Here is a 20349-nt window from a genome sequence, read left to right as displayed (position 1 = left end):
CAAGCCAAATTACATGCTGATGTCTGCTGAACATAAAAAAAAACAAAATATTAGCTGCCCAAATGAGACTTTGAGCTATTAAGAAGGAGAAACTTCAGCCCCTTTACATGTATCTGCGAAGGGGTTGATGGGAATGAATATTGTACTGCTGATCAGTGAGGATGAGAAGAAACCTCTAAGTGAAAAGGATGCCAAATCCATTCCAGCTCTGAGGAAGTTTAGGAAAGCAAAGCCTAAGGATATACGTAGTGCAAAGTAGCCTTATCTACTCAGTAGCTGAATAAATAACCAAGCAGAGAGCACATTAGCCTCAGTTCAGATCTGGCTGACTCTGACCACATCTCCTAGACTCAGAGCGAGCCCAGACTCACCCAGGCCTGCCTGACCAGTGCAAAACAGCTGGCAGCTCTGTCCACACTGGAGCTGGACCCGGTCCACACCAATGGTCCACGAATCTCTGATTCGTCTGCCCCACAAGACAGCCAAAAGTTCAGAACTGCATATAGGAGAAAAAGGATAAGTCATGCTATTTTCTGTTTTTTCAAACTTCGACCATATTTTTTGCTGTGAGTGCTCTTGCAATCTGTTTTCTGGCTTTAGAGCAATGTTTGTTGGTTGTTTTTTTTTTTTTTTCTTGCAGGATTTTGACATAAAAAAAACAAAAACCAAGAAGAAAGTCAAAACTAAGAGAGCCCTACAAGAAGGGACTATCCATTACCACCACAGCTGTCAGGTGCTATTCTTGCCTGCCATCCTCTGAGGGGACTGCTTGCAAGAAGACACAGAAGCAGTGCAATAGGAAAAAGAAACAACTCAGAACTTAAATAAAGCACACTACAGGCAGTGTGCCAGTAACCAGTCAGTCAGTTGTCAGAAAAGGCAATGTAGTTACACGTTTTGGCATGGAAAATTAACAGTTTCACATGTGTATGTTGAAATACTGGGTCATGAATAGGGGACAGATTGATGAGTTGTACAGAATCATGGTTTGGGATGCTTTCTGTTACAGACTGCTCAGTTCCTTATCTTTACTGTTGAAAGAATGAGCTCTTCATACTTGTTCAAATAGCTTCCAGTTTTTCCCTGGTATCACGGATATTTAGTCAAGTAATAACATTTTTCTTCCTTATTCGAAAAGCTGCAATAATTCTGCAAGCAGAGGTCATTTCAACCTAACCTTACTTCTTCATTCCCTCCACTAGCTTCCCCAGCATCCTGGTCTTTGGTGATTTATTTGTCCTGCAAATAGGTTATTTATATATAAAATAGTTAGTTAGTGTCTCTTCACTTTTTCCTCTGAATAGTGAGGACATAGTGAAAACCCTGCATTAGCATCTACCTGAGTCACTCTGAAAGTAATGCCTCCTATTTACTTCCATGGAAACTATAAGAGATACAAAGAGCACAATAACACTATGTGATAGAGCAAATTCCCAGCTACAAAACACTATTTTTCAACATAGCTGCCATGATTAGCCATACAGTTTTGCCAGCAACGAACCTGCATACTGTGCTCATAGAAATCTTCACCAGCAGAAGTGATCCACTGTTTCACAGTGTTTCAACACCCACCACCTCACTGTGCTCACAGCCACCAGTCTGATTTCCATAGACGTTCAGCAAGCACTGATGAATGTCAATGCAGTTTTTTCCACATGGAGGAATTCAGTTCCATGCTTTTGCTTCAAGGGCAGTTCCATGTTGGACACCATTTTGTCAGACTGCCCCTCTGCAGCTGTCTGTCATACAGCAACAGCATGGAACAGAACACTGGTGGGAAGGTTCAACCTATATTGCCATACCTCCAACACCTGTCTCTGATGTTGTGAGCCAACATCATAAAACAGAAAGCATTACTTTCAGAGCAGCCCTTGTAAATGCTATAACTTACAACATTAACAAGCAACTGTGTCTTCCCTGTAGCTGTCTCCTTCTTTTCAAACTTCTTTTCAAAAGGAGCAGACTAGGTACAAAATATTTCAAGTATAAACTGAACACAAGTGATGCAGCTCTCCGTACTGGCAGATACCACGAGTGTTTGGGAGCCTACAAGATCAATAACACTGAAGTGGCCATTTGTTGGGAACGCTAATTGCTGAAGCAAAGCAACACGAGTCCTACCAGCCTGTCTGGAAAAGTGAACAGACTCGCAGACTTGCTGTCTCCTCACTTTCATACTTTTAAATGTAATACAGCAGTTGTGTTCTTAAAACGATACAGAGAAAATGCAAAGAGAAACCCAAGGTATACAGAGACATTTTACCACGAGTGCTTCCTGATGGCCACTTTAGTGGGAAACATCAATGCAACAATGGAGTTTAAAGTTAAGACGTAATTCTTTGTTGTGCGCTCGGAAAGGTGAAATGGTTGACCAAAGAGAAGGGTACAGCCCGTTTATTGAGCTCAATTATCGTTCCTAATTAATAAACAAACCTGATAATAAATTCAATAACAACGCACATGATGCATTCAGTGAGAAGTGGGATTGGCTGTTATTTCAGTATTAAATGAAAAGGAAAAAACCTGCAGGAAATTGAACCTGTTATCTGGTTATTGTGCACTATATTAATACTGCTTACCCGATAAGAACAATTAATGAATAGATATGCTCAAGTCACAAGCAAATTTCTCCCAACTTTATGGGGCCTACAGTTTAAATGTAAGGCTTTTGTTTCCTTTTAAGATGTAATTCACTAATACACTGCAACTGATTGATGACACTTAGCTGCCAAAGTCGTGCATTTCCTTCTGGTGACATAGAAAACTCCAGCTACCATGGAGTAGCAATGTAAATAGAATGACATTCTGCACAATAAATATCAGAAGTAAAAACACTCCCTCTTAGGAGGCAGGCAGCATAGGTGAGCTCACTAACTTGCATGTTTCTATGCAAAAATCACCCTCGAAGAAGGAATATTAAATTCCACACACCTCTTCACTCCCTAATCATATTCAAGATACTTTGCATAAATGTGATATTTCATGCATACTAAGTAGTGTTAAATCTACTTTATGGCATCCAGATTATAAATGTAATGATGTGTAATATCATAAAGCATTTACAACACACTTCTGTTCCGTTATGCTGGTCAAGGTACAAGCTGTCAAGACCCCCTGAGTCTCATCTTCACCAGCCCCTCATTTGACCACGTGGCCACTTAGCTGTCTTCTGCCTCAAATTTCCTTCTTTGTAAAATACCGCAGACCGCTGTATTTTCAATATGAAGTTCTCAAACAAACCAGCATTAAGTAATGGATAAAATGAGGAAATACTAAAAAAAGCCATGGCTCACAAGACGTGACATATTACAACCAGTAGCAATATTCGCAATAAGGGTGTGTGTGTGAGAGAAGCTTCAAAGGCACTTAGGAAGAAGGCTGTGCAGTCAGAGAAAACAAATGCAAGACTATGAACATGTGTTTAAGCACCTCACAAATCTCTATATTCACTCACTTGCACAATGAAAGCAATGCCACACCAGACAGCAGCACGGCATATAAAAAAGAGGCTCAAAATCACACCACGGCAAAGCAGGAATGTGAATCCTGGCCTTGTGAATCCTGGGAACATCTGCATGAAGGCCCATGGAAATGCTGCAGCAGGCAGCGTGGTGAGGCATTGCTGCCCACTGCATGTGGAAGTCTTTTTTTTATAACTTTCAGTCAAATCTCCACTGATTTTTGCAATCAGAGGTTTCTTCTCATAATGAAGCAGGCATGTAATTTTAACTTGATTTCAAGAGAATTACTATAATTGCCATCACTGGAATAATAGATATGCATATAAAGAAATGGCTTTTCTCTTACATTTTCCATTGGAAAATTTCATTTATCTGTTAATGCATTAAGATATTTCACTAAGCCATTTGCTTCCAACTTGCAATATTCGCAAAATGCCATCTCCAAATGAATTTCCTGTAAACAGTTATTAGTTTACCACTAAACTAATACCAATAAAATCAATAGACTGTGACCAGATCTTTTCTATAGCATAGGAAGCCACCTTAGGGACAGTTTAAAACATATTTATGGTGATGCATCCCAGACCATAAAAATCAGAGGAAAGTAACTGAGTCAGTCCTTCCTACATCTATGCAAACCAGGCACCTGCCTGCAAGCCAACATGGTTGTCACTGAAACTGTGAGAAGGCACAGGACAAGCACGTTGGGCTTCCTCTGTAAGGGATGTGGGGAAGGCCAGTTTTTCAGTTTCTAAATGAGGGGCTACATGGAAGAAGGGGACAGACTCTTTAGCAGGGTCTGCTGTTATAGGATATGGGGAAATGATTTCAAATGAAAGGAGGGAAGACTGAGATTGGATATAAGAAAGTTTTTCACAATAAGGGTGGTGAGGCACTGGCACAGGTTACCCAGAGAGGTAATGAATGTCCTGTTCCTGCAGACATCTAAGGACATGCTAGATGAGAATCTGAGCATCTGATGGAGCTCTAGGTGAACCTGTTCATTTCAGGGGAGTTGGACCAGATAGCCTTTAAGGGTCCCTTCCAACTTACATGATTCAATGAGTCTAAATACATGCATAGAATAAGAGGAATTTTGTTCAAATTGTCCTATGTGAAACACTGAACCAGAGCATGCCCTCAGCTACTGATGCCTTACCCATGCTAGAAATATGTTGGGCAGTGTATCTGCCAGCCATCCCAGCAATACAGCTGCTGTCCCTAGCACGGATGCATTCTGGTTTCTAAACAGATGCCTTGGATTAGTGTAATTTGCCCTTCCAGACAGGAGTAGCCATGACAGTAGGGTAGTGTTTGGACAACAACACATCCATGCCCTCCTGCAGCACTCCCCACTCACCTGGCCTAGCTGAGCCATGGGAAGGGAGTGGAAGGAAACATGGATTTCTGAAGAAACTGGAATTTGCAAGATGCACATGAAGGCAAACAGCAGCTGTGGTGTATTCGATGTTGTTGGAGCTGTTTTTAATGCTCCTACAGTTCAGATATCAAGAGATGATTCTCTATTCTTAAGTACCGAGTCACTTTCTGGAAGCCTGAAAACGCTTAGCACAGCTACTCTATTTCTTATGTACCACAATAAACAAACTTGTAAAGGGGCTGGATTCTAAACGCCAGTACAGAGAAAGAAAGGGAGGGAGAAAAAAAAAGAAAAAAAAAGCAGCAGCCCACACAGCATCAAATGCTGGTAGGCTCAGTGCTAAACAGCAGATGATTCTTACTGAATAACTGCCCTAGATTTTGCAAACAATACAGGGGACAAAAATAGAAACCCATTTACATATTGCTGTTAATAACTTTATTTATAGTGTCACAGCTAGAGCACAATAACTGCAGCCATGGCTTAACTTAAAAGCCATTCACTGTGACAGAGTCAGACAGAGACTGTTTTCCCAGTCCTTATGCAACTGAAAAAAAATCCTGCTGACAGCAGCCGGTCAACAGAGCCCTCACAAACAGAATAGACAAAACTTAACAGTGGTCAAATGTGAAAGCAAACAACCTCCAGGATCACACTGGGCTCTGGTCCTCTCTTCCTGTTCATACCCCTGTGGTTAATGAAGGATCAGGGGAGCTGGAAAACCCCAATGATCAACTTTTGCTTAAGTTTGAGCCTCATGATAGCATCTTACAGTGCAGTTTACTGTTGTCTTCCTTTTCTTTTTATTTTCTACTAAGAAATTCATCTGGGGCTCAGGCAAAGTCAGCAACTACAGCAAGAAGGATGCGTGTCCCCACGTTTAGGAACATTCCCACCACATCTGCGCTGCCTGCAAGGCGGCTCTTGCCAAATCTTTGCTGGGAGCCCATACTGCAGCCAGCTAAAACCCCACATCAGCCAGGCACATCTTTAAGGAACAGAGGACACACAGCAACTTGCAGCCTGCATTCCTCAACATTCTGCAAAAACCCGCTATAAAGAAATAAGCGGAGGGAGGAAACTGTCACGACCCCCTGCCTGCAAGAAGTGAGAAAACATGGCTCTGATTTTCACCCTGCCTGAATGTAGTGTGAGTTGGACAACAGGCTATTTTGGATTGGGAACGGGGGTGTCCTCAGGGACCTTGTGCTGCAGCTGCTCATTATGTATAAAACACTCAGAATAATTAGAGGCAGAGGCAGGCGGCACCACGCTCTGCCCTGCTGATTTCAGTGCTCCCTGTGACACAGGACAGTGGGATTCAAGACAGACCAACAAAATACAGCTTTTATGATCTTCCACTAAAAACTACTACTTGAATCTGCAGAAAAAAAAAAAAAAGATATGAAGGAAAGTGCAAAAAAATCACTTAAATAAACCAATGAGGGCATGTATCTAAGTGACATACAGTGATCTAATACATGCTTACAAAGTTGGTGCTATCTGGGCTTCTGTATTACAGAAGTGTAGTGGGATGATTCTCATCACATGTCATTTTGCAATGTGGGAACAAATGCTGTCACTTTTCTATGCTGATCTCAGAATCCCAGATCCCCACAGAATTCCCATAGCATCAGTTCTGCACAGTTGTTCTCCAGCACTATTTTTCCTTTTTTTATTCCAGATCTTTATAGACTTTCAGAGAACACGTTGTTTTCGGTTTATTCCTTCCCCCATTATATACTTCCAAGGAAAAGGAGCTCAGCAGGAAAGTCATAGCTGCAATTTCAGGCTTTGTAAGAAATCTGTAATCGCTTCTGATTTCTGTAACAAAATTTTGTTCTGTTTGCAGCTGAAAATGACAATGAACACTTGTATCTTCCAAAGAGAATATCACTTACTCTTTATATTCTCTAATACAGACTTGTCCTGCACTGGACCTGTCATCCTAAACTGCAACTTGGGGGCTGCTGCTCTGCAGCACAGAAGATTCTTAAGGAAGCAATGTACAGGAGACATGGTTTCTTTCTCCTTTTTAATTAAAACAAAGTAGAACTATTAACTCAAAAAACCTTTTTCTCTTGCCTGGAAATAAAATAAATCCTATAAACGAGTTTACAGTACTTTTGAATATAACCCAGAACAAAAGACTCCAAATGAAAGAGAATAATTATACTTGTATGGATCACCATTTGGCTCCTGCTGAAGTCTGATCTGTAACTAGAAGTGCTGAAGTTCACCTGAGCAGAAGCCAAAGCTTTGTTTGCTTTGTTGTACAAACTGATTCTTGCTAGCTCATTCTTTGGAAGAACTCCCTGCAGAAAGCAGCAGCACCTTGGCGTGCACACTCCCCAGGCTGGAGTCTCTCCACCAGAACTGCTATGGCAATCCACTGCCTGAATCAGTATGAGGCTCTTCTCCATTCTTTCATCTCTTTTCCTCCAGCCATTGCTAACAATTGCTGCATTTGCTTTCCAAGATTTTTTGGGCTTTCCTGTAATTTTTGCCTCACCACTATATGAATACCCCACCAGCACACAACGTCTCTCATCTCTTTCACACTCCAGGGCATTACAAAGCCTCTCTCCAACTTGCTGCTGCATTCATTGATGTATGGGTCTGCCAGACCCTGGAAACAACTGAAATTAAGTGGTTGTCAGAAGGAGAGTTGTCCCAGTAACATCCTATTAGCAACACATTCCCTATGACAAGTGTGAAATGGTATCAATGTATTATCAGAATCTGTAAGAATTCTCCATAAAGCTAAAAACTGTCCCACCCAAAACAATAACAACAAAAACCAAGTGAGCTGTCTTGGTGGATCAACAAACTGTCAGCATCTCTATTCAGAGAAAATTCCCAGCTGCCTCACACCTTCCCCTTCATGTGGGAGGGCAAATTGTAATTCCAGCAGCTAACAAAGGAGAAAGGGATTTCTGGATGATCTTGCAACAGAACAAAGTCATCCACCTGTGTCACCAGCCATGTGCTATGATATTCTCGGCCACACAAACCTAGGTGAGAATATTTTGCTGAAAGTCACACAGATGATGGAGAATCTAGCATGAGCAGTCACTGTACAAGGGCTTGGGGATCAGCTCTATACGACTGAGGTAGACAAAACCAGTTTCAAACCCTCATCACCCTTCTATATATTTAAAGGATTCATCTAGGACTCTGGCTCAAAGAGGAAGATGGTTACTCGCCAACATCCTTAGAATTTGTCAGTATCTTTGAGAGCCTCAGGTATCCCCCAAACACACATACAGCAACACCAAAGGTTTCTGTTGGCCACAGTAAAAGGGAAGAAAATACACATCTTCTTCTTTTTTTGTTGTCTTTTAAAAACAGATCACTGATCGAGAAGAACTAACACGCATATTTCTGTGTGGTTCATGAAAATTATTTGCAAACCTTCAATTTTTCACAATTCACCTGCTCTTAGAAATCTTTATTCCCACCTTTTAAATCTCTGTGTATATTTTTAGGTCTTTACACCAGAAACACACTGGACACAGAAAAGTCCCCAATTTCTATAAAGAGCATTTCCATCATTTCACAAAGCCAATATTCTGCCAATGGTGTGCATGCTGATATTCATTTAATTGCTGGTCTTTTTCCTTCTTTGCTGTTCTGTGCAGTCCTCTGGTTGCTTTCTATTTCTGCTCAGCTCTCTGTCTGAAGCAACCTGTTCCTAGACTAGTTCCTACACAGCCAGTGCCAGCCTGTTTCCAGCTTTTTTAACCTCTCATTTTCAAGCAAAATTAATGAAAGTTTTAAAAATACACTATGATTTTCAGCAATTGGAGGACATAGCTTCAAGGGAGCAAAGCTCTAACTCGAATCACAGGATACCAGACTCCACTAATTGGTTTCAGGTTTGGCTCTTCTTCATCATTTATCCAGTGTATAAATTATATATACAGCAGTGAGAACAGATGCACATATTAGCAATTGTTGTTGAGGGATTTAAATACAGTGTAAGACAAGTTAATCCATCCCCACCAAATGCTGTGTCCCTGTTCTACAGCTTCTGTAAATCAGTGCTTTAAATAGTTTTGCCAAATTCAGTGCATTACAGAATAAAAAAGTTTAACTGATTTTGCTTTTCAGTCATTATAGTCTATGGAGGAAGCAAAAAGGTAGGATAATTTTAACAAGAACCTCTTCAAATGTTATTATATAAGCTCAATGTTCTTAAAACCACTTTGCATGTTAACTACATGACACAGTAATTGATTAAGTGAAAGTTAACCAAGTTTTTACAAGTAAGACTTTATAAAGTTCTGATCAGAAATAAGTTTTTTTTTCCCCCTCCCTTAAGGTTACTGTAGAAGACTGAAAGTATTTAGTTTAATATATATATATTTTTAAAACTATACATTTAATGCAATTGCCTTTACTATCAATCAGGCCAATCAGCAGTGAGATTTGATTTTTTTTTTTTAAGTTATTTCTATTACTACTGAAGAAAAAAGAGAAACCAAATAACCTTGATGAGATAAAATTCTGTTCTGTAAACTTCTGCAGGCACCTTCATTATTCTCTCCAAATTACTATTCAAGCATTTCATCATTAAAACATCTAACACTCTTCAATCCATCACCCTGTGAACTTCACAGACCCTTGGGTGTGAATTATACATCACAGTCTCTTCCTAATTGCTGATGACTTGCTGGTGGCTGCAGATCTGCAGTCACCTGGCATGTTGCACTTTTGGGCTGTTGTCTTTATTAGAACACATGTGTTTAAGTAATGCAACCAGCAGGGCGCCCTGCAAACTGTTATTTATCTGTTTTGTTCTATGGAGGGTACAAGACTCTCTTATGCCCCAGAAGGCACCAGGAGTTCCCAGCAGAGACCAAGATCACAGAGTATTCCCAGTTCAAAGAGAAAAACCTGCAGACAGTCAGATGAATGCTTAAACAAGTTAGCATGTGTTTGTTCTTCTGAAAGGGTGCTGAGCACACGCGCAAATAGGCAAAATCAGTAAATATATAAGCCTGCTCTATTCTATAAATTAAAATTTTCAAAATTGAAGCACTGACATGTATTGAAAAGAGAGTGACGTTTAATTGAAGTGCATCATAATGTATCAACTTCTAAACATATTTCATAGCTTCAATATCAGGCTCAGACATAATAAAGGTTACAAAAAAACAAATTCCTTTACACACTGGTTTCAGCTTAAATGCTTTTCCCTAAAAGACTGATTTCCCTCTCAAAAACAACAAATACTTTAGGTAGAGCCAAGAAATTAGCAGCAAGCACAAAGTAATTAACCATCACCCATGGGTGAAACCTGCTTAGCCAGTTCCTAAAAATTACTATCTTAAAAAAAAAAATCATACATTTTCTGGAAACCTAAAAAGCTAACATTACTCCTAGACAGACACAGGTGAAGTACCCTGAAGCTGGCTCCTAAAAGAGAAACAGAAGAGTTCCTGAAAAAGTAAAATTCACTGCTGCCACCTGGGGAAAAGCTGATCACTTCCCTCCTACTGACTTTTCTCAGCCTACAACCAGAATTATGGCAATTTAATGCGGAGGACACCTTCACCCACATGAAACCCACACAGTTCTCCTCCATCTACCTCCAAAAATAACTTACTGCTGCATGTGAGCATAGGGCTGGAATGAAGAAAAGCAGGTAGATGTCTTGTCAACTTGATAGCAAGAACCAATCAACCCATCCATGAATGCATTTCAAGCCTCCAAATCAGGAAAGCTGTGGAGCTGCCAGAGCAAGTCCAGAAGAGGGCCATAAAGGTGATCAAAGAGCTGGAGCACCCCTTCTTTGAAGACAGGCTGAGGGAGTTGGGCTTGTTTAGCTTGGAGAAGAGAAGGATCTGGGGACTCCTAACTGCAGCCCTCCAGTACTTGAGGGGAGCTTACAAGCAGGAGAGAAACTGACTTTTTACACAGGCTGATAGTGATAAGACAATAGGGAATTGCTTTGCACTAAAAGAGGAGATATTTAGGTTAGATGTTAGGAAAAAAATCTTTACTCGGAGAGTTGTGAGGCACTGGTGTTGGCTGCCCAAAGGAGGCAGGGATGGTTCCCCATCCCTGGAGGTGCTCAAGGCCAGGTTGGATGGGGCCCTGGGCAGCCTGAGCTGGTGAGTGGCAACCACTCCATGGCAGACGGTTGTAACTAGATAATCATTAGGGTCCTTTCCAACCTAAGCCATTCCATGACTCTATTATAAGAGTTATTATTCCCTAGCAACATGACTTTCCACAGAAATTAAAGCTTTGAACAATACAAGACATTATTTGGGAAATTTTTGAAAAAATCCAGAGAAGAACATCCACAAATTTCTACATTCCCTTAATATAGTTTTATTTATTGAAGATGGTAAAATTGAAGTGGTTTCTGCTTAGTTTCAATAACCTCTCTTGATAAAAAAGCACAAAAACAGAAACCAGATGAACTCCTGAAGAAAACCAGCCAATTAGCAAAACTGTCCCCAAAAGACAATCTACTGTCTGACCCAGACTGGAGAGAATATGTCTCATTATAAACGCATTTAGCATTTCAGAAGGCATTTTGCTGTTAGCAAGTTGGAAGAAGCAGCCCCATGCCTGTACTCACCAACCAGAATACACCATTAAGCAGCGCACTGCTTTCAACTGGTACATCCCATTACAGCTGTGTTCTGGGAGCTCTCCTATGAGCTGCACAGAGCTCAGCCTTGCACTGCTATTTATATTGATAACTCTTTTAACTCCAAGAAATATTAAGACTGGACATCCTGTGTACAGGAACAGTGTAAAGAAGGAGAAAATTGTTTTTTTTAGTTGAAATTCTTGAAAACATAACAGACAATTAGATAGCAACTTGCAATCCAAGAGCTTGATGCCCTTTGTAAGCAACTAATTAAGCACCACAACGCCCATAAGGTGAAGAGTTTAAGTTGACATGGCTGGATAGAACGCTCTGACACTCAGCCCAAGTGCAACTGTTTAGTCAATTTTAAGGAGACATTTTTGTTGTTAGAATGTTACTAGATCAGAAAACTACAGTGGGGACAACTAGTTTAAAAACAGTTTTCATTTACAAAGCCAAAAGCAAATAGACTGTTTCATTTCTGTGAATAGTTTAGTTCAAGTTCTCAAGATGTGTAGAAAACTCTGAGATCAGGTTAATGTTGTTGAGTACATGATTCATAAGAATTATGCAAAAGGATAAAAGAGGAAACTGTCACTTTCACCATGCTTGGATGTTGGCCCTAAAATAAACTTCTTAAAACAGTTCATCAAAGGAATTCCAACGACAAAGCCAATCTTTATCCCTTCACAGAGGACTTCAAGTCTCCTTTTACAGCATAGAGATTACTATATTTGGCCACACTTAGATAACATTAAAGCCACTATCTCTGCAGAGAAATACTATAAATAGTCAATATAAAACATTTTAAATTCCGCCTAGGAAGCATTTCAGTAAACAGTATTATCTATGAGTATTTTAGGATTTGTCTATCAGACATAATCTCATTCATGATAAAGCAAACTGTTTGACTTACATAATTCACCTTGTTGTTTGCCCAGAATTACTTGCATGGTCTCGGGAACTCCTTTCCTGATTTCATTTGACAATAGACTTTATATTTAACACACATATGTGTGAGAGGTCACGTCAAGCTCTACTGTTCTCTGTTTGTCAAAGTTAATTCTCATTCAATGCATCAGGATGGGGAACGGTTTCATTCCCTGTTCAAAGGTTTTGTTCATTTGCATCTCAAAAGAGAATATTAACCCCAAACCTTCATCTTAGTTCCATCATCACCCTAATTTCTTCAGAAGAACACAATCTTGAAACAAATTTTGCTGCCAAAAAAAATGACAGGAAATTATATTTTCATTGTGGATAAATTAGTCTCTGAATTTTACTTTCCATAACAATAAGCAGGAGATTATGAACTCATTCACAGGAAGTCCTGATAAGGTTCTAAAAAGGTTTGCTTTTATCCATTCAGGTCAGAGAGACATAAAAACATCACCTTTTCCCTCACAAAGATAAACTAACCCCTGAGATAAATGTAACACAGTAAGCAATATTGTGGCAGAAATGCCATTATTAAAGGATCATGACTGTGTTTTACAGACCTACTCCTGGCAGCTGGGAAAGATCTTTGTACATTGTTTGATGTTGGGTTGTGTTTTTTGTGTGTGTGTTTTTGTTTTTTTTTTAAGGAAAAGAAAAATGTACATTTCGCAATATCACAAACCAAAAATATTACAGCAGAACTGGACATTTTAAAATAGAAATTAAGCAAAAACACACAGCAATTTCACGTAATTTTAGCATAAAATTTTCTGCTGGTAGAGTGATTTAGGTTTGTTTTTCAATTAAAATTAGAGGTGCCCAGGCCCAATCATTCCTAAAAACTAGAATATTTAATCTTCTCTGACACAGAATGTTGCAAACCCCTTCTCCCACTTAAGATACCAAAGCAGGAGGAGGGCTCTGCTCTTGGGCCTCTGGAGCTGCAGCCTACATGCTGATGGGGAAATCTGTGAGCAGCTTGAAGAGCCAGTAGAATGGTCAAGGCATTAGGACAGCAATCTTAACAGTGAACAAAAGTTCCTATTCATTTTACTTCCACAGAATCACAATGCTGCTTGGGTTGGAAGGAACCTTAAAGGCAATCTAGTTTTTACCCTCTACCCCAAGCAAGGTTGCCAAACACTAAATCAGGCACCAGCTCAGGCTGCCCAGGGCCCATGCAAGCTGGCCCTGAATACCTTCAGGGATGGGGCAGCCACAAGTTCCCTGGGCAGCCCATGCCGGTGCTTCACCTTTTATTGACAGTCTGCTTTTTCAACTAATCCGGGAGAGTGGCAAAAGAGAATCATTGCCTATGGTCGCTGGTAGAGGGAAACACGTGTCTCTGCACACATACACACAGACCTTCCCACCTCTGCAAACTGTGGAGGAAATGTTTCTGCTCGTAAATCAGCAACAGGAAGCCAGATTCAATGGCTGGGCACAGCACCCTTCACATGCCTCTCAATTGCCTTGACACAATAACCTCTAGCTCATAAAAACTCAGATCTTATGACATTTTTGAACAGTGACAAAAACAAAACAAAATTACTTGCAGCGTTCTAATGTCAAAAGCCTTCCCTGGAGCATTTCTCCATAAGTAATGTGTGCACTTGCTTTTCTTCAGCCAATTCATTAATCCACATTGTTGAGGCACTACCCCCTGCCACCACTGTGTTTCCAGGTGCACGTAAATGCTTCAAAACCATTCACAGTAATTTCCACCAGGGGTGGTTTCAGAGCACCCAGGCAAGAGCAAAGGCTCCATACTGAACTCCTAGTGTGAAATGAGTCATTTGTACCAACTCGTGTTTCCTTTTTCTCTATTCATACTTAGTTATTCATTTCCCAAGCATACGAAGATGAGATGTTCCTAAGTTACCTCCTCTTTGCTCTCAGTACATGTGGGTAAAATCTACATGAAGCTGTTACCTGTCAAAGTGAAAGAGAGAAAGTAGGAAAAAAAATGTGTGTGTTGAATACTGAGCTTGATTCACATTTGTTAATTTATTATTAATTTGTTTTTGCTTATTTAGTGACATGATTAAAACAAAATTTCAAAGCATCATCATCCTAAACAGATAATAATCTTTACTAGGATTTAACTGTGCTGAATGACTTTTAGATCTGCAAATAATGATATATGGAAACAAATTTGAACAAATAGAATACCATACTGATTAGTCTCATGTCACATCCAATGACTTGCATTCAATTTGAATGTCAAGCTAACCTTTGAGTAGTGGAAAGAAGTAATTTCTCTATTACAAAAATTCACAAATGCCATCTATCATAAGAAATTTACACACCTACTGGGAACAAGCTAAGGGTAATAATGGAAAAAACTGTATATAAAAACAGAAAACATCTTCTACTGCAACCGACTCCACTGTGGTCACTCCGAGAAGACTATTCCCCTCACCTTTATTATCATAATTATATTCTTAAGTGCTCAATAGAAAACCATAACAGCTGATGACATTTTTGCCTTCAGTATTGCTAGTGGACCTTTGCCCAGCCACAACCAAAATGACGAAAGGTCAAACTGAACTTGACCCAAGCCAGTACAGACTTGCCCCAATTTCAGTGAGTTTCATACAAGATTCCACAGCAAGCAACCCCCTCTCAATTTTCCATTTGTCTGTTACCTTTCCACTCTGCCCTCAATGTTAAGGAAATGTCAACTTGCTGTAGCCTTCAAAATCTTCAGAATTTTAATTTGATTTCACTGCATCATCTAATGGAGTTTATGGAGGCACAGTAAGTAAAAGGTGCAAGAAATCCACTTCTACTAAGTATCAGAAAATATAATTAATCAACATACTTGAGCTATATAAGAGAGTAGGCTACACGAGCAGTTTACAAGAAAGCCACTTATTTAAAGGGGCGATGGACAGAGCAAGGAGGAAAGCTGCCTGTTTCCAGCCCCATGTCTCAGAAGAAGTACTTACAGAGCTGTTACACAGTGTCAGGATCTGGCCTGACAGACACAGAAGTCATTCCCAAAGAGATTACAATAGCAGAGGTAAAATGTGTTAAGATTAGGTTAAACTTTACTTTTAACTGCAACCCATAAAGATATCCAGCAACTACATTACAACTTCAATCCCTCTTCCTTGGGGAGTGGGCAGAGAGAACATGGTAACATGCAGAAGCTCTTCTGCTCATCACTGGTGGCTGAGCAGGTGCCAAGGGCTGTCACAAATGGATATCCTGCTTGAAATTACAGGCTGGCAAGGACTGCTCCAAGGGACTTGAACCCTAGCAGGGCTCTGCAATTCATCCCACAGAAGGTGGTACCCATCTTTAACTTGCATCCCTTCATGACTTATCAGAACGGTGTTTGTTACTGCCGAAAAAATAATCAAATTCAAATAATCCACTTTCTCACTTTCTCAAAGCCATTGAGACACAGTCCCAGGAAAAAAAAAAAAAAAGAAAAAGAAAAAAGAAAAAAAAAAAAAAGAAAAAAAAAAAAAAAAAAGAAGGTAAGTTTAGTTAAAGCTGCTTCTCAAAGGAAGATGCTGAGGACACATGGCAATCCTTCTCCTGTCCTGTAAACAAGCTTACAAAGTCAACCGGTGACACTCCAAACTGCTTTTACACTTATTTTGGATTATGTGCTGCTGTCAACTTCATCTCTGGGCCATAGGTGCCAAGCTTTGGGAGAGTCCATCCTCCCCAGCAGCTGGGAGACAGCCTGCTCTTCTTACCTGACATTGTCATGCTTCTGGATGTAGATCTTATGAAACATCATATCTTCCTGCTTGGCATTAATGTCAGCTTTCATCTCCATGGCAACATGTCGAGGAAGTACAGAGAGCAGGAGACGCTCCTGTGGAGTCAGACAGATGAAGCAATTAAAGCACCTGCTGCCCAGTTAACAAACACGCTTTGCTCCGCACTGGGGTGGAATGAAGTCACCACACTGGGGGTGATGAGTACAACCAAACAGAACCATACCCATAAACCCAGCATCTGATCCCCTGTTAAGGTATCTGCAATTCTATCCTGACCCTAAAACAAGAATTCAATGCTTTTAGAGTGGATATTGTTATTTTTCATCCCAGCTGCATTGGGCATTGTGATTAATAGTTGCCAGTTCTTGCAAATGAAAGATCCACACAATTCAGAAATTGCACTTGCACATTCCAAGAAGGACCCTGCTACATGACACCATCTGACCTTCCACACAGTCTCTCCACGCCACCATGAAGTCCCCTTTCCCATACCACCTCAGGACTCACACCCCAACACCCTCAGGCACCATTTAAATTCCCTTCTTCCCCTACCTAATCATCTGAGCACATTCCCCAAGCAGGTACAAACCTATTCTTAGCAAGGAACAAGTTAATAGGAAAGCCCCAATAAAATGAGCATGAGAAGTTAGGCCAACTATGCAATACAGTGCTGCACCTCTACACTTAAAACCACTATTAGTGCCCAGTTGAGTTAAGACCCATACAACCACTCACTTCCCCACAAGAGTGCTTCCAATAACCGCCTTTTGTCATCAGCATTTCACTGCTCTCCACCCTCACTCAGAACAACTAAATTGCACTTTTATTTACTGATAATAGCTTTAGTGTGACTTTCATAATACCATTTTATGAGCTGTTCCAGATATAGTTTTGTACGCTAGGCAAAAATTAGTTGCATGACAAAACAATGACTTTCTGGTAACTTTCCTGAAAACTCACACAAAAGCCAGCACTTGCTATTATTCTAAATTTGGTGACAATTTTATGTAAAAGCTGTAGAATTCACACCTGCAGGTAATAAGCACCCTAGGGATGTGTTTGTGTATTTCAGGGATCTCACCTGATTAATTCTGCCCATACCATTCACTCTCTGTATTCAATTTGATTCCCACTCACACCCTGCTCCTGAACAGGAGGGTTTTGGCCATGGTTGGAGAAGGTGGTGGGCATCTCTCCCAGCTCCAGCACAGCCCAACTGGCAGGCAGTACCAGCTGTTCCCAGAGGAACAGCTGAAAAATCCCAAAATCTCGCAGTGCACTCTCCTTTATTATTTTATTTCCCTGCAGTGACCAGAGGGAAGAAAAATGGCCTTCCTTCCTGATGACAAAGACCACATAGAATAAACGAAGGTGCCTAACCCTATCTAACAGCTCATTAATTCTCAACAACACAGGGAACAGTAGGGCTCAAACAGCAGCCCTGACTCAGAGGGGTCAGCATTCCTGCACTAATTATTCACGTCACCAAACCTCTTGCCTGCACTTCAGTTATAAACACATCCTAGTTTCTGGTTTCTAATTTCCAGTTTTCTGTTGTTGGTTGTTTTTGTTTTTTTTTTTCCCTGAAAGGTCCTCATTAATTTCTTCCTCTAGGGAGGGAGAGAAACTTTGAGGGAACCAAAAGGAGGCAAATGTGCTGAGTATGTGCTCAGCATGCACTGAGATGTATTATAGGCTGCAGCACTGCCCAGTACTTACATTTTCCCCTTTCAACATGTACCTTAAAGAGACTGATTCTCACCTCCAGCCCCTGAGGAAGTAGTAATAACACAGGAGAAGATATGTTAGAGGATGTCTGCCTCCCCAGCTCCAAACTGCAGCAGTCCTGACAAGATACTTTTTTGTAAAGCACTCTCACCTTCACTAGCATACTGCATGTGCTAGCATTCACACATCAAATTATATATATATATATATATAAAAGATGATGAATCATGCACGTGTCCTCAGGCCTCTGCCAGCTATTGGCATACTCCTCGAGTGCAAAAGCACAACACATTTTGAATGTTTACCAGAGTAACTAGTGTTACATGCTGCTGTCATTTGCATATGATAATTGGCATCCCTCAAATGTGTGAAAGCTGCTATTCTACATGTGCATCCTTTAAATAACTCGGAGCTCACTGGAGAGTTTAGGGGCACCCCAGGTTGGAACATTCCCTGTGGGTGCAGCAGAGTGGAATGATTTTTTTTTTAATTGCTTGCAAACCAGGGACATGTACGGGGGAGTGAATTTCTCAACTAATGCTCCAAGGGATTTTTCACACATTTCTGGCTAACTTTTGCAGGAGAACCCCCAGCCCTGCTCTTCCTGACACCACAGGCACTTGCCAGATAAAACCACCAATGTTTTCAACACATTCAGGATCTCTAGGAAACTAACACCTCTCTGAAGTATCACTAAGTGGGAATAAAACTTAACAAATGAAACGACTGCATGCAACAGGAGCTATCTTCCACATAGGAACTAATTAGGAGATTGAGCTGCATGACAGAGCTGGACATTACCTTCATTCCCTATGCTGGGAGCGTCAGGATCACTGAAATTAACATCTCAAACTACCAAGAGGAGGCTGTTACAAGTGCTAAAGCACAGGCCATCATAAAGACCTTGAAAACAAGAAAAAATCCCTTTATTTCAAATGGAGAGATGAAATTAAAGTCTCCACTAGAGTACAATTTGCATGTTGGTATTACAACTGAAAGGTAGTGAGTGCAGCCCTCACTGTAAAATCACTTAGGCATAAGTGAGATAGCCAGGACTGCTGCACAATAAGGCATCAGTCTGACCTGACAACAAAAGCAAGAGCAAATTCATATATAATTCTCATTTCAGAATACAATTCCAGTATAGTTCTACTGAATTATACATTAAACAAATGCAGACTGAGGAGAAGCAGTCTCTAGAATAGGCACAGATGAAAGAGTACAATACAGATCTACTCTATTTACATAAGCACATGTGGATATATGTATATGTGGGTGTATATATAGAACACACACATCTGCACAATGACTCTATACTACATAGGAATTTTAGCTATGTATTCTGCACTCCCTCAAGATGACCTTAAGGCATCAACAAATATTTAGTGTTTCATGTCTGACCATTTGTCCTCAGGTTTAGCAACACTGACTATTCATCACATGTTAAGCGATGCAGAGATGAAAAGAAGAATGATTTCCCACACGTGAAAGCCAAGCGATGCTAGAACTGTGTGCTTCTGACAACCACTTTTTTTACTGAAATCTGAAGTATTTGCAGACTATTAAGGGTGTTTGGTTTTTTTTTAAATCCAAGATTATTTTATTCTGGGCAAGGAACAGAGTTACAGCTCTGCCCTGGGCTATCATGAATGCATGAGAAGCGTCTATCTTGAATCGGACACCCTGGATTTTTATTTCTAATTTTGGGTGCTGGCAGAAACTTAATGAGGAAAAATATACAGCCCTTTCATAGAGATAATATGCCTGCCTTTAATAGAGAACAGCACACAGGAGCATCATCAGGTCTTCTGAAACAGGCAAATGAGTGTAACAGCACCAGGCAGTGCCATTCCCTTTCCCTCCGCACCTATTTGAAGCCCAGCTCTTGCAGATGCAGGCTGAACTGACATTTATTTGCATCTGCTGTCACCTTAAGATTACCTCAATGCATTATGCATGGAAAAGCATCTGAACTGAACCTGGAAATCAATGTCAGGGCAGGCTGTGGCAGCAAGTAATGTTATTAGGAGTCCCCAGCTGCCAGGATCCACAGCTCCTGCTGGAAGTTCCGGAGGGCACATCTAAGTGACTGGCTTTGACCTGTGTTTTGTTTTGATGTTCTGGCTTTCTTCTGCATGGTATGGCATCTTCTGGGGACAGGGAAGAAAAAAGGCCTAAAGCTAGAGCACTTCTCTTTCTTTCGTGATATACTTCTGACACAGAAGCTTCTACCCCCAGAATGGCACATGCATTCTCAGCAGGGAGGACAGAGTTGTAATCAATAAATAAAATGGGTATCCCCTGGGGCTAATCCTTTTCTCCATCTTGAGGTGCCAAAGGAGTCCACTTGTTTCATCTTTCTGAAACTACATTTGTTACAAAGGAAAAAGAAGCTTTGATCGTGAATGTGGTTTTCATATACATATTCTCAAAATAAAGCACATGTACATGCTATTCAACAGTAAAGTTAAACAGCTACTATGTCTAGCC

At 40.5% G+C, this 20349-nt stretch overlaps 1 protein-coding gene across 1 annotated transcript in view; it reads right to left on the bottom strand.

The window, feature by feature from the left end:
• The window catches only part of ADCY5 (adenylate cyclase 5), a 195859-nt gene that overhangs the window by 62949 nt on the left and 112561 nt on the right, over positions 1-20349 (bottom strand). Inside the window, exon 3 of the mRNA XM_031590642.2 lies at positions 16105-16226. Within this exon, the coding sequence (XP_031446502.2) occupies positions 16105-16226 (122 nt within the window). The remainder of the gene's footprint in view (positions 1-16104; positions 16227-20349) is intronic.

Source organism: Phasianus colchicus, chromosome 7, assembly GCF_987193195.1.
Source record: "Phasianus colchicus chromosome 7, bPhaCol1.hap1.1, whole genome shotgun sequence".
Lineage (NCBI taxonomy): Eukaryota > Metazoa > Chordata > Aves > Galliformes > Phasianidae > Phasianus > Phasianus colchicus.
The sequence above is the reverse complement of the archived record's forward strand: the minus strand, read 5'-3'. Positions and strand labels throughout refer to the sequence as shown.